Consider the following 16,139-nt stretch of genomic DNA (forward strand, 5'->3'; position numbering starts at 1 on the left):
ACTAGGAAGCGTTAACTGATGGAGGCCACAAGAGTCCCATCCCGTGAAGTGAGGAATATTTCTTTAAAGATGCCCTTATGGTCTGAAAGATTTATGAAGGTGAAGACTACAGTACTTCGCCTTCCCCTTAAGGATAAAGTGTCCCTTTGCCCCACAAGCATAAACTTTCAGAAGTAAGGCTTCAAGGTCAAAATGTTTCTTCTATGGCAGCAAGCAAATGTCCCTGATGAGGAGGAAAATATAGTTGATTACAGTTCAAGCTTGTCTTGATGTCCAGGACATCCTTTTCCAAGATAAAACCTGATTAAATGAGATTTTACCGATTGCTTGAGTATAGTAGATACTTAACATATGCTTTTTACATTTGCATCTGCAGTTACCTTTTAGGTATTTTTGCTTTAGGCTCAGCTGCTTTTACAAAACAGTTTCAGTTGTAAAACTGCATTGTAGGTAAGACTACAGAAATGTAGCATGAGGCAAGCTTCCTGACCCATTCCCAAGCCAAATGGGCTATTTTTGTTGCTGTTGTCACTTCCCACCAGCTCAGCCTCTGAAGGAGGACACTGACATCAGTTAAATCAGCTTTAGGGAGCCACGGTCTTAGGCTTTCGTTGTAGTCACCAGGTCCTCGTGTTTTTGAAGGTCTGAAATAGGCCCTGAAATCTACAGTCCATGACCAGTTGACCAGTGACTTATGGAAAACACTGAGTAATGCTGTCGCAGAGCTACAGCTGACGGGCAGGCCCTGGGTGCAGTGGACGCCTCCCGTGGCTTCTGGAAGGGAATGCTTGGCACTGCTCCTAGAACAGGGAAAAGGTCCGGACAAAGGAGTCGTTTTTCACAGGAGCCAAGTCTTCCTTTTTTATTTCTTTAAAATAGGGAGTCAACCAAAGTCCCCCTACTCCCCTTCCCTATTCCTTCTTAAACTCTTCAGGGATAGCAAAGAAAACGAAAACTCTTGGGTTCCTCCAGTATGTCCCACACTTTATGTGACCAATTCTGAAAGCTGCAATCATTCTCCGATATTGATATTATCTCCCTCTTTACAGAAAAACTCAGAGAAGTGAAATTTATATTCTACATTCCATGGAAGAAAAAATAACTATATTTCAGAAGACTATATTATATTATGTAAGCGTTTGAAAAGGACTTTCATTATATAACCTCTCTAGCCAACAAGGATATATAGACTGTGGTCACCCATGAAAAGTTACTTCCGGAGCCTTGATTTGGTTTAAGTGATGTCCATGACCTTGTGTGCTACACAGTACAGGCCGAAGCAAACATTTTTTTGGAAACAATTTTCTCCAAATTCTCTTATCTGTAGAAACACTGTAGACATACACATCATAAATACAGCACTAGAATGACACTCCAGGAGGATGTTTGTGTCCCCAGAACCTTGGCAATGCCTGACACATAGTAGGTGCTCCATGTTCCAGTCCCATGTGGACATAGCTAGGCCCTCTACTCCATAATCTCTTTCTGGACTTCCATCAGCCCTCTAGATGGACTCCCAGCCTCCTTTCTTGCCATTCTTCAGTCCAGCCCTATAAAACAACTCAAGTAATTAAAACACAATTAAGTCAGTTAGAGCTTTCTTCTCCACCTATAATCTTTCCAAACTTTGCAAACAATATCTGTCCTCTTTACTGTGGCAGGCATGATCTGGCCCCAGCCAATCTACTAGCCTCACCCCACCCAGGCCCTCTTGCCTTCATATACCACCTTTTACTTCCTTAAAGGAGCCACGCTTCTATCATGTCAGGCCTTTATGCAGAGCATTTCTGCTTTTAGAATTACCTTCCCAAATTACCCTTTTCTTCCTGCTCTTCCCTCCTGCTACCTGGATAACTGTCATTTATCTTTTGGGTCTTAGCCTAAATATTGCCTCTTCAGAGAAGCTTTTTTTTTTTAATTTTATTTATTTATTTAATTTTTATTTAATTTTTTTAGAGGAAGGGAGAGGGAGAGAGAGAAACATCAATAATGAGAGAGAATCATTGATTAGCTGCCTCCTGCATGCCCCCTATTGGGGATTGAACCCCACAACCCGGGTATGTGCCCTGACCGGGCATCAAACCGTGACCTCCAGTTCATAGATCGATGCTCAACCACTGAGCCACGCCAGCAGGGCCAGAGGAGCCTTTTCTGAGCCCCCTCCAGCACCTCCCAGCTACGTTAGGCTTCCCCATCCCTCTTTTGTAATACCCCACAATTATAATTAAATAATCATCTGCACAGTTATTTGAATAACATCTGTTTCTTTAGAAATATGTATTCTCCACAGGAGTATCACCTGTCTGTTGTGTAAATTGCTATTTCTCTAGTGCCTTGTAAAATACACTGTATATTTTGAACCTCCAGTAATACTTTGGTGAATGAATAAATATACCAATGTACTTGTCCTAATGTCCTGGGGAGAAAAGGGTAAATAACTCTGGAAAGTGTAACGGAACTGTCAAGAATACAGGAAATCAGGTACATAAATTGTGAAACATAAGTCAACAGCCTATTTGTTTTCTGACACTTGATAATGAGAAAAATTACAACAAATGGAAAATCATCCGTGAGCTGATGAAATGGTTTCAGTGTAGAATCCTAGATTATATTTGTTTTATCTAGGACTTTGTTTTTCTCAGTTCAGACCTTGCAGCCTGGCAATGGACAGGAATCTAGTGGGATAAAAAAGAGGATGTAGAGAAAAAAAAATATATGGAGACACAACTGGAGGTTGGGCTGACACTTGAGTGAGCAGCTAGGGGTCTATTTCTAATTTCGCAGCAGAAGTGTTGCCAGGGCAGAAAGGCACATAGTATCAGTGACTACCCACATGCTGAGGCTGTTAAAGTTGCATCTCCATCCATCCTTCTTTTGTGAGTCCTAGAACCTAAATGTGACTGCCTACCGCATGTTTTCTTTCAACTGGCTATTCAAATTCAACACATCCAGAAAGAAACCACCCTCCCCAACCCTTTTTTTCTTCTAGCCTTCCTCATCTCAGTAAAAGACCCCACCACTTACACAATTTCCAAAGCTAGAAACCCAGGAGTCATTGTAGGTTCTCTACTCTCTTTAGATTCTGTGTGGACTCATTCATTACTTCCTGCTGTTTCTATAATTCAGTGTCTCACAGGTCCCTTCACTTATCTCCACCTCCATTGCCATGATCATTATTGCTATTACTGCCATTATTTTCTCTTATCTGAGTAACTGCTACAGCCCCCATCCCATCTCCTTGCGACCAACCTTTCCACACTCCCATTAGTTATCTGCAGGACTTACAAAAGTGCTTGGTAAAAATACAGCTCTAATCATACTACTCCCCTGCTTAACACTCTCCAGTGACATCCTACAGCACCTTTATCTGTTAGTGGCAGAACCACTTATCATGTTGATTTGTATTTTGCTTATTTACTCTTCTCTATGTCTCCCAATAGACTCTAAAACATGAAAGTAAGGTGTATGTCTCATATTCCTGTATTCAGCACAACATCTGGCTCAATAAATCCCAGTTAAAAGAGTGATGCTTTAGGAGATGACAGAATTTAACAAATGCCTCTTCAAATCTGGCATATTAAAGAGGATCAAGGTGTTCCTGGGAGGATTAAACAACCCAACAAGGAAACTAGAAAAAATATTCAAGGAAGCAGAGAGGAATAAAAATGCTTCAGTGAATGGGAGAGGGTAAAGGGGAGACTGTAACTCATGTTAACCTTCCCCTCCCCCCATGAGTTACAAAGCTAACCTCTCCTCAGAGTGGCAGGGCACAGAGGCAGTGATAGTAAACTCAGGGCTTCTGAAGAAGAAACAGCAAGGTATGAGCCAAAGGACAATTCAGTGTTCACATCTACAAGATATTCTTTTCTTGGCTCCATGCTGGTCCCTGATAAGGCATGTGGCATTGTTTTGTTTATAGCCTTTCATAGCTAACAGGGAGATGTGATGCTTGTTCAGAACACGTATTTGAAATGTAAAAAAATGGCATGCTTAGAAACTTGGGGTAAAAGATATGTCAACTTAAAGTCAATAACAACTAAGGGGGAATTGCTGACATTAGGGAAAATTTTTTTCAAAAAGTTTAGAGACAAGCAAGGTATAATCTCATGGCCAGGGTGTTATCCAGAAAGCATTACAGTTCCCATGCATGCCTGGACAAGAAAGTTAAAACCTGGAGACTCAGCTGCTTTTCAACTCTTCCAGTTGATGATTATAACTTTGGAAAAGAAGCCAGGGTATATAGGAAGGGAGCAGCGCATTCCACAGATGGTTTCAAAACTCAGGATGCAATATTCTGGATGTCAGTTTATGACCGCAGAGGTGGGAGTTCCTGGAAAGGGAAAATTTGGTAGATGGCTATATTCTAGTGTCTCCTGACACTAGATTTTTTTTAAAAGGCTGGCTTAAGTTTGGGGAATCCTACATACTAGATATGACGTTGGAAACTACACTTTGCACATTAGCATCGTAAAGGCTCCGAGGAAACACACAAAGATAGCAAATTGCTTGAGTTAAACACAAAGTTTACCACGGTTGCTAGACCAGGTAAATGCTTATATGACATCTGCCCTACATACCAACAACTGTGGGACACAGATGTTCCCACAGAGCAGTTCAGAAAACCTGGATCTACACTCTGGACCCTGAGAAAGAAGATGCCTGCTAAGAAGAGCTCCTGGTGGCTAATTGGCTAAAATTTAAAAAACAGAATCCAGCAGCCATTTCTACACAGGGGCCTCTCATGAAAACTGCACTTCAGTGAGAAGCCTGCACTGAACTGCCTGCCTGCACTGTTTTTGCCAGCTGACCCAGCCTTTAGAAAGGAGTTATGGAATCCTATTTCAATCAATAGGATTGAGGTGGTCTCCATCCAATCAGAGCTACATGACCACTCAGAGCAGTTCTATTCTGACCAATCAGGAGAGTGCCTTTTGCATCAATCAAACTTCAAGGATTTGGAGTGCTAGTTTGCCTGAGGACAAACCAATCAGCAACCAGGGGCAGAACCTTTATCTTTATAAGTCAGCTCCCCTCTGGCTCTGGGAGTGTGCTTTCCCTTTCCACCCAAGACTAAAAACTGTGTTTCCCTGGCCGGAGCTGAAACACCAGAGATGTCTCACACAGCAGAGCAGAGCAAACGGGCATAGGGAAGAGCAGACGTTTACAGAACAGAGGGAGCAGAGCAGAGCAGAGCTATCTAGCTGGAGAGGGGCCTGGTCCCAGGGCCTCCTAACAGCCAAGCTGTTTTCACAGCTGTGCTGAATCACAATTAAGCCGTTTGCACTGAGTAAAGTTTCCTTCTCCACTGAACCTCAAATTGGGGAAGCCTATTGATGTTGAATTGATGCCAACAGCCATAAATTGATAATGCCAATGCACAAAGTAATAAGAACAAATCAACAACAATAAAAATAATTCTACAAAACGAAAAGTATGGGGAATAAAATAAACACAAAACAATAACATAGGAGGTAAATATTATCTTATAGATAAACCAAGACTTTGGAGTACGGGGTTTAATATAATGATATATTTTGGATAAAATAAACAAACTCAACGTAATGATATCAAGTAGTACTGCATATTGAAGAAAGTAAAAGGGAAGTTCCTGAAAGTGGAAATGGGATTGTAGAGGGGAACATCTGGATGATGAAGTGGGAGGAAAATGGAAGAGTGGAATTGTGGGAGCTTACAATTACAGCTCAGAAAGGCATGTAATAAGTGATCTGATGTCCTGAAAAATCGCTTTGCTAAAATCAGAGAATATGAAACTATACACCTTGCTTTGCTAATAATTTTATTAAACAGAAGAAGTAGTAAGGAATGGGTTTAGTGTCAGTTTAATTTTAACTAATAGGGGAAGAGTAGTTGGTCATTTAGAAATATCAGAAACTTTGAGAGAAAGCCAAGTGCTCATAAAATCCAGGCTCTCCATAATCCTGTCAGAGATATTTTAGAGGAGATTTCTTGGAAGGAAGGTTACACTAAATAATCTTAAAATCCCTTTGGAGACATTAAAGATGGCCTCTAACATTCTAGAGCCACACTGAAGAATTCCAGAGGTGGTGGTATGAAAACTAAGAGAGAAGCAACACTCTGTGGCTCTCTGACTATGCTGGAAAAAAAACAAACAGCTGTATTTTATGCAATTTACCATATTTAAATATCACAATAGTCCCATGAAAGAGATACAATCATCATTGTACAGAAAAGATGAAATGCTTTTATAGGCTTGAAGAAATTAAGGTCTCCAAAGAAATTTGACTAGTCAGAGGGGAAAAAATGGAATCAGCTTACATGTAAAATTAGAATAATTAAATAAAGTAGGAAATATTTATTCAACGGAGTTTTATAATTTTTAAATATAAAACTGTAAAATGGAAAATAATTTAGAATAAGGTATTAAAATGCATATAGAAAATCTTATATATAATGTAATTAAAATATTTGTACAGGAAAGAAAAGCCTGTAAGAAAATACATGAACACTAATAAAATAAAACAGAGCCTGACCTTGAGATACTGCAAACCCCGCTGCTGGCAGCCAGCCCTGAGAACAAAGCGAAGTTGGAAGATAAAGAAGGGATTCTTAGGAAGACCATGAAAGGCAGTTTGGCTAATAAGGAGATACAGAACGTAATTCAGGACAGATATGGTAAATCTTCTATAATGAGTAGGGCTGTAATCCTTTACATGGTAAGTTGCTGAGAAAAGCATGAATTGGTCATGGTTAAAATGTCAGAAGACTCAAAATAATAAGAAAAGATAATGAATTGTTGAGGTGTGGCTCACTCTGGAAGCCACCCAACATTTTCTGAGAGAAGTGGGAGGTGGAGACAAAAGTAAAGTAATTTCTGTTACATGAATATTTCAATTATGTGGATAGAAAATGAGGAAGAATGTGGGTAGAAAAATACAAATCTTTATTCTCAAGTTGTTAGAAGCAAGTATCTGTCTAGATTAGCTATGGGGAAAAGGAGTCTGAATAAACACACATTTAAAGCATCAGAAATGTCATTCATGTGCATATACACACATCCCATAGCAGACTAATCTTCAATTGTATGACTTCTATAACATTTTGGAGAATTTTATAAATATATTAAGTATAATGTTTTATAACTCAATTTTTGACTTTCCTTTTGCTGTCTCTCACTTTCCCCATCTCCCATCCTCTCTTGTGTTCATTCTTGTTATATTTAAGAATTTTATATATTTTTATATATGTGTATATGTATACATATGTGTGTACTTATATGTACACATAAGCATAAAAATATGTATAATTTACTATAGCTAGTTTAGACTTTCACATCTATGGCCAATATTGACCAAAAAAAAAAAGAAAGAAAGAAACTAAATGCTTAGTCAATTCAGCACAAACTACACAGGCCTGCAGGCATGGAACGTAGTATTATAATTGACAGTCACCTCTCTATTGCACATTCTGGAAGGGCAAGGACCATGCCTGTTTTGTTTACTGCTGGAGTCCCTACACCAGGATAGTGTCTCAATAAATATGAGTTGAATGAATGAAGGAATGAAGGAAGGAGTGAATACATACAAATCCTATGCATCTTTCCAGACAGCTCAACTCCCAATTTCCTCAGAGCCTCAGTAATATATCTTTCTGGAAATTACTACATTCCTAGCATGAACCACTACTTAACAACTGATTCTACACATTATAATTATGCTGGGTTTTGTTGTTGTTGCTGTGTTTTTCAATTTAGGGAGACATGCTCCTCAAGGACACTTGTATAGGTATATCTTTTATTTCTCAAAGCTCTTGTGAGAGGGCACATAGAAAATCTCAATAATCATGTATCAAAGTAAATGGTGACTTCCTGCTTTGTGACATTTCTAAACATTTTCCCTATTGAATGCATTCTATTTTGATTCCAAAGTGTGGTGGAGAGAAAAGGTGGGACTGAATGGATTTCTAGCTCTGCCACTTCAATGCTGGAAAAGTAACCTGAATTTTGTTCCTCTGCTTCCCTGTTTTTAAAATGAGAACATTAACAAGAGCAACGACAATAAGTATCCATCAGTGTCAAAGAGAAGACTGTGGATTCAAGTGGCATAAGGCATGTGAAAGAGTTTTGCAAATTGGAAAGCAAATCTTAGCCCTCTGTTTACCAATTTTTAAAAATATGGAGCTGATGTTGCAATGCTGCAGATGATAGACGCTGCATGCGGCCCTTTTTCTGAGAATGGCTATTAGGCAAAAGAGCAAGGTGACGAGGTAAAGAATCTCAAGCACACCCTGCCAAACATGCCCCAGGCATAAGTCACTGGCCACGCTCAACACTTGCGTGCGGAGAGATTACTGGGCACCTGTCACCTCCGCCCTTTGGCACTGCTGCTTCAAACCCGGGAGAGAGCTTACCAGACACAAGCTGCTGTCCAGGCAACCCCACGGGAACCATGCCCAGATTATTCATGGCGGTGGCCCAGGCTGTGGGATCTGTCACGGACATGTTGAGCTGGGTTGTGTCTATCGCTATACTCCCCAAACCATCCGCGGCTGCAGGAAAAAAATAAACAATGACTGAGAGTCAATAGGCAAGGGTATTTGTTTTAAAGGAAACTACGTTTCTAGAGATGTGAGGCTTCATTTAGCATTTTCCCAGACCACAAAAAAGCAAAGCACATAATCTACAGCAATGTTTCCTTCAGACATAAGTATAAAGAGTTTCCGAATACATTCTGGGAGGAAACTTAATGACATGTAGTTTATATTATACACAGAATGCCATCAAGAAAGTACTTCTGGAAAAACGAAGAATCGCTTTCTTCTCCTAGTGAAACAACATCAGTTCAGTTCCAAGGTTTCCAGACAAAGCAGGAATACCCTCATGGTAACACAAGTCAATTGGCTTGGTAGATGGAAAATACATAAATTCTGGAGCAGGCACACCTTTCAACTAATAGAATCTCTAGAATAGCTGTAACTCATGAAAATGGTCCTGACTGAACTTACTGTTACTTTGTAACAGATTTCCTCCTTTATAAACTCTTTACAGCATTGCATTAAGAAAATGTGACTTCGCCAAAATATTTCTTATAAGCAAGCTTTCACTAAAGCAAAATAAACAAATAAATGATACTACAAATAGCACAGAGCTAAAACAACAACAATACATACACACCACAAAATATGTCAAATTTGACTTAATGTTCTTTGATGTTCATTTGTTCCACTGCCTGATTTCTTTAAGGAGCCCAGGTTCTGGGTTCCAAGCATAGTTTCATGCCTGGGCAAGTTTTTCCACTAAGAACTCAAAATGCCTTGTGTCCTGGGCTGGCCACCAACATTTACCTGCAGCCATCATCTGAGGAAGCCGTTGGGGACACTGGGTGATGCTTTCAAGGCCACCAGCATCTACTACTGAATTACGAGCATCCTGGGGGGCAGGAGCACTTTGAAGGCTGAGTGCAGGGTCCCCACGGAGATCATCAGATTCTGCAAAAAGGGAAAAGGAGTGAAAACCATAATAATAAACTGAGGGAGCCTTCTAAAGAAAAACTGTCTATTCAAAAACAACCAAGAACAACATCTAATCTCAGGCACGGAAGTAGAGCTGTCTCCTGGCTTGGTTTCAGAGCCCTCTGAGAAGGTGGGTCAACACTGAACCCAGCTAGGGCCAGTGCTGGCTGAATAAACAGCCCATCTGCAGTGAGTGCCTGGCCCCCTACTGAAGAGACTTCACAAATGGGGCTTATCAGTCCCTGCACAGCCTCTTCCACACACTACACATCAATGGAGAGGGCAGACTCAGGGCTAAGTATGATTTTTTTTAAGTTAAAAAATTAACTGATGTTATTTTGGAAGACAGTCATCTGTGAAATATATTCAGAGAGGAAGAAGAAGTATGGGAGAGGGAGAAAAAAAGCAAGAATCTATTCACCATGAGACTGGTAAAGGAGTGCACCCAAACTACAATAGTCAGGAAAGGCCAAAGGAAATAATGGCATGCTGCTCATGAAAGAAGATCTAGAGCGTGTTGAGGCAGCAAAGGAAAAACATTTGTCTTTTAATTCTATGGAAAGATAAATTTAACTGGTCACAATTTATATATAACAAAATCTAATTTTAATATGTATAAAATTAGATTTTTCAAAGCACATTTCTTACAAAAACAACAATAAAACATTAAATAAACTTGCAAAGGACCCATCTATATCACACTCTTTATAAAATTCTATGCCTTCTTTGCATTCTTAGAAATGCAAAAACATAACATTTATACATATTTTAAGTGCACTTGCACCAATCCAAAACTGGATGGTAAAACATGCTGCACTTAGATGAGTGATGTGAGAAGTTTGACTTTTAAGTAGATTTAATCTAACGATTGAATTTAAATAATTATTTTTATTTAGGTATAAATTTAGAAAATTTTTAAAACCATGTTTCTGTTAATGGATATTCTAGCATTATATGTTTGAGAAAGGCCTTTAATGTAAGAACAGGAAAAAGGCCCTTCTTTTTCCTTGTGGTGGCCTTCCACAGTTTATGAGAAGCACTTGGTAATTAAACCCCAAGATTGTTAGCTCCTCTGATTCAAACAGCCCCTCTGTTCAAACTGCAAGACAAGATAAGTTACTCTCAAGTCTACATTCTTGCATACCTCTCCTCCCCACTGTTTTTACAACTCAGGGATAATTAGCACCAGGGAGTCTGTAGTTAGTAGAAAGTTCCCTTCCTCTTTTCTCTTCAAATAAGCCTCTTTTGAACTCTTCATAACTTTTGCTGTAAGCATGTTTTACAGGCTTGGCAAATATACTGATAAGCCACCTCCTTAGGACACTTCCCTAGGTCTCAGCCCCAAATCTTCCTCCCTTCCTTATCACATAGCAATCACAGCTGTTACCATTTAAAGGAGGAAGCTGCCTTTTGATTCTGGTCCCTGAATTTATTAGCAATGCACAGACCATTTCCCTTGGAGGAAAGTAAAATAAACTCCCTCTCTCAGCATCTATCTCTTCTCTCAGTTGTGAATTCTTTCACAGTTCCCATCACCTGCCAAACCCTATATAGTCTGTTTGTCAGTGTATCTAGTGTGAAGTCTGGACCTTTTATGGTGCCCTCTTTTATTCCTTTGATTCTTCCATGCAAGAAACAGTAACCCTTTGCATATGGAACTAAGAACAAATTGTTGACAATTGAGAATACATTTAATTTAAATGGAAGCTTAAGTTTCAATATCTCAAGGATATGTGGACAATAAGCAAATTGTCTCCATGTTCTCCACAAATCTCTAGCCCTCAACTAGAGGAGCCTAAGAGATAGTGGAAAATTTCTTCCAACAGAATATAGAAAGAGGAAACATCTGCATCATGCAGTAGTGAATAATTCCAACTTTGGGAGCAAACTGTATGCAAGACAAATATTTTATACCTTGCAATTAAACTCTACTACCCAAATGAATTCAGAACTTGTTTATATAGGTGCATCAATTATCTCAGAGAATGGGTGTCATCAGACAAGAGATCCGCACCATATGAAATAAACTCAGTGACATAAATATGTAGCTAACTAAAATGTCTGCCCTTTAGCTATCCACACACCAGCAATATTTCTGTGATGAAACCAAACCTCAAAGCATTTTTTTTTCTGTTTACCTCCAACCATTTCAGAACACCAAAGCAGAGTCTGGCTAGAATGTGTCCATTCTTCTGCTCAAATGGGCATGTAGTGGAGTCCTTTCAGATGATCAGAAAGTCACTATTTATCTTACTTATCTCCCCAAATGAAGTTTAGTTGACTGGCTTCCTTGTATCAGGTTATCCCCAATGGGCAATACTCACAATTTTTTTTTTCTGTATAGTGAATCTCAGTTCTGGACCACTCTATCAGAGAACATCTCTTTACTTTGTAGGCTTTATGACTGTGCCTGACCAGCCGTACCTTGCGTTGCCTTTTTGATCCAATGTTTTAGAGATGGTGTTCACTTTCCTTGGTTCTGTAAATGTCTGTCCCAATATTAGTTTTCACCTTAGTGATTATGGCTTCTACCCATCTTCACATTGTTCATGCCCATCTTAACAAACTGATACTGTTTCATTAAAAAAGCATTAGCAAGATGTGGTTTGTAAACCTGGATTTATTCCCACCCAATGAGAAGCTTTGAATTTCAATTTATTGCACCTCTTCAATCTACGAATCCAATGGTTTGAATGACACACAACTTCATGTGGCTACCATGTACTTAGAATGGTGACTCTAAAGTAAGTTCTATCACATCTTAGACATTCCCAAGAGTATCAAGGATGACATGTAATTCTTTTAAAAAATAAAATTGAGGTGATTACTCAGCTAGCAAGGAAGGTGATATTTTCAATTAATTACTATCTAGTATGAGAGCTATTTTTGTTCTCCACTAACATCTATTGTTTCCATTGAATACCTGCCTCCTCAAATGATTCAAGATCATAACGCCTAATTTATCATTCAAATCAATTTCTCTGCCTTAGTTTTCATATTTATAAACCATAGAAAAATTAATATCTTTAGAGAATCTTTATGAGTTTATTTGAGCCAAACTGATGACATATGCTGGGGAACAAGATCTCAAATGCTCCAGAAAATAACAGTTTTGTAGCTATTTTATGCACTTGAAATTAAGGAAGATTGGAGAAATGAAGGCAGGGTTTGGGATTATAGGATAGTTAACAAGGGCATGTGCTCTCTTAAGAGTTAATAGCCCCTTTGAGGTGTCTTACTTCTAGTATTTCAAAAGTGTTACCCTAGAGTAGTGGTCGGCAAACTCATTAGTCAGAGAGCCAAATATCAACAGTACAACGACTGAAATTTCTTTTGAGAGCCAAATTTTTTAAACTTAAACTATATAGGTAGGTACATTGTTATTAACTTAATTAGGGTACTCCTAAGGCTTAGGAAGACCCACACTCAAGGGGCCAAAGAGTCTCATGTGGCTAGCGAGCTGCAGTTTGCCAACCATGGCCCTAAATGCACAAGAACAATGGACAGGTTGGCCTGAGATGTGACTACCCACCATACCCTGCCTAGTTAGGAATTAATGCTCAGATCACCCTGTGAGGTTACTTTCCAAAGAACCCCCTTTTTTTCACCCACAGTTCTCCCTTTTGGTCATACATCAAAAGGGTGCATTAATGACCAATTTTTTGGTCAGACATTGTGGTCTCACTGCACTAAGAAGCCACATTCATAAGAAGTCTCAGTACTGACATTTTGTTTACCATTGGGAATGGGGTAATATTATAACTATGGGATCTGAGTTGAGAGCAAATTTTCCCAAAAAGGGAAAGGCAGGTCTTATGGCCTTCATTACAAAAACCACTTTGAACCATTTCTAGCCTATCAACTACATGTTCCAAGTCCTGCTGTATTTGCCATCTACTGTAACAGAAAGATTAATATCCTTAATGATATTTATTTACACACAGAGATGTGGGTAGTTAAAAATTATAGCAAATAAAGCACTTGGAATATAGCAGATGATAATTATTTTATTTGGAAGTGTAGTGTTCCCATTAAGGTACCCTGGGATCTTTGTGTTCTGCTGGATAATTATGTAATTAATTCTAAAACAGTGAATAACACTTGATATTTCTAAAAGTAAGCATTGCCCTAGTTTTCTGTGCCACACCTAAATTGTAGAAGAATATGTCTTCATTTTCCACAATTCCTTTATAAAATAATATAATGTAATTTAAAAGATGTATGAATTTTTCTACCTAAGTTTTTTTTTTTTTTTTTGCCCATGCAACTACAAAAGCTTTCATGAAACTCATAACCAATTGTGCAACTGGCTTTTAGTGAAGTAAGATTTTCACAATCAGATGTACAAAGGCCAAAGTTTTGTCTAGGCATCACCTAAAATTTAACTTGTTTTTTGTTAAGGTATATTCAAGTACAAAGTTTCATGCCCAATTTTATGACTGTTCAATGAGATATATTTATGCTCAGAATTTCATGGAGCTCTATCAATAAGGCAAATAGTTTTTGAAACTCACTAAACCTATAAAAATACTATTTAGCCTTAAAAATGGCACAGGCTTCTCCCACTCTTTATAACACAACTCTTTCCAACTTTGTTCAACATTTATAGTCCCAAGGACACACACACACACACACACACACACACACACACACACACTAATAAAACTCATCCATAATTGTCCACAAAACATAGATTCCTAATAAAAGGGGGTGGAGAGGAGTTCAGATTTATTAATGTCTTGTTAAAGTCGATTCCAAAGAAACTTTTTTCATTTGGCATATGAAACATTCTTATTTTATAAAAATTATTCATTAGCATTATCATACATGATTATAAAAAGAAAAATATATATTCCCAAAGTTCTACTTTCTTCTTCTATCACTAAGAAAATATCTCACTTTGCTCATATAATCAGTAGGCTACTCTATTGAACTTATGAAAATGTTATATAGTTTAAAGCAATATAGAATATTGTTAAATAGATGTTACTTATGTATTCACTTCATAATTTTTAAGCAGCTGTCTATGGTTAATAATGGGAACATTTTTATTCTTCCTGTAATGGCAAATTAAGCTATTCATACCAACTCTCCCATTGAGGAACAACTAGAACAGCTTAATGTCTTTCATCAGTTTTATATAATTCTCATTGTTATCTTTCCAAACTCTAAAAGATCCCAAGGACAAGCTGTACTAGTAATTACTGTAGGGGACTACTAAGCAGGCTTCTAAGGAGAACAGGTTCTGTTAAGTGCTGGATCTTTTGTTTTACAAACCTAGGAGGTGAGTGAATCTGCAAGTTTTGAGGCAGAGTGGAATTGCTCTGAAAAATGTGGTAAAAGAGTAAACTAAGGATAAATACTTTGATGGGAAAGAAAGAAGGGATCTTTGGTGGCTATCCAGGGAAAAGGGGACTCCAGAGAATGGAAATGACTGAGGCAGATTTTCAGGTGGTTCCCTAGAAAGTACACTACATAAATCTTTCCCCTGCCCCTTCCACAAAATGTCATGAAGTCTACATTGGTAGGGGTGTTTTGGGGGAGAAAGCTTGAAGAGGATTATGAAAAGGCAGCTGAAAATGAAGATTACCTAAGGTACTACACCATAAAGCATGATAAAGTTTTCAAGTCTGTTAAATATAGTCATGCACCGTATTGACAACATTTTGCAAGGATGCCATGAAATTCTTTACAAAAAAATAATGGTTGATGGTGGAGCACATGTATGACAGTGGTATACCTTATAAGACCAGGTGTGTAGTAGACTATACCATCTGGTTTGTGTATGTGCATTCTATGATATTCGTAACAATGACAAAATCACCTAATGGCTCATTTCTCATGACATAGCCCCAACGTTAAGCAGTGTATAAGTGCATCCTGGAATTTGGTTATTAGTGATGAAAAATCTCCTTATTAATGGTAAAGAAAAGAATTAAGATTTTGAAGAAGAGATTTAGAATAGATTAGATTTTATGAGATATTGCATTTTATAGGGAATTTCTAATGAGAGAATTATAAAGTAAGAACATTAGATCTAATAAAGCTAAAATAATCCTTCTCAGTGTTAGAGAGAAAAGTCAGCTTTAGGAAATGGTATGAGCAGAGGATGGAACCAGGCAGAGACCAATTCAGTCAGGGCTGAGCCAGACAGTGCTTTATGTCAAAGTCATGAAATCAAAAGGTCTTCTGTAACACCTGACCTGTTACCTTTATACTTATAAAATCTCCAAACTCTTCAAAAATGTCATGAATTGACACACATCACAGCACAGTACACCTGAGGAGAGATGCCATTCCTGTTCCATGTAGTTTTTAGTTTGTTATTCAAGACAAGAAGACAAAAGAACTATGTACTCCCTCCTCTGTGCTCTCATAGCACTCTGTGCCTTTCTCTACACCAGCATTTGTAACTTCATGTTCTAATTAGTTGTTTATGTCCCTAATAAACAACAAGATTAGAATGATTAAGGAAACAAGTCACCTTTGCATACCCAGCTGCTAGCACAGAATCTGGAATGTGCTTTCTCTCTTCCTATAAGTTTATAAAAAATATTAAAATTATATAGAAATTACATGTATATGCATACATATATATGTTTTAAAATGAATTTAAGCATAGAAGGAAGAAGGAAAAGTAAAAAAGGAAA

General features: G+C 38.2%; 1 protein-coding gene across 1 annotated transcript in view; it reads right to left on the reverse strand.

The window, feature by feature from the left end:
* ENOX1 (ecto-NOX disulfide-thiol exchanger 1) overlaps positions 1-16,139 on the reverse strand; it is a 271,625-nt gene that overhangs the window by 229,778 nt on the left and 25,708 nt on the right. Inside the window, exons 2-3 of the mRNA XM_006752974.2 lie at positions 9,322-9,465; positions 8,389-8,526 (exon numbers count right to left, since the gene is read on the reverse strand). Of these exons, the coding sequence (XP_006753037.1) occupies positions 8,389-8,526; positions 9,322-9,465 (282 nt within the window). The remainder of the gene's footprint in view (positions 1-8,388; positions 8,527-9,321; positions 9,466-16,139) is intronic.

This window comes from Myotis davidii, unplaced genomic scaffold, assembly GCF_000327345.1.
Source record: "Myotis davidii unplaced genomic scaffold, ASM32734v1 scaffold70, whole genome shotgun sequence".
In the NCBI taxonomy this organism is placed as follows: Eukaryota; Metazoa; Chordata; class Mammalia; order Chiroptera; family Vespertilionidae; genus Myotis; species Myotis davidii.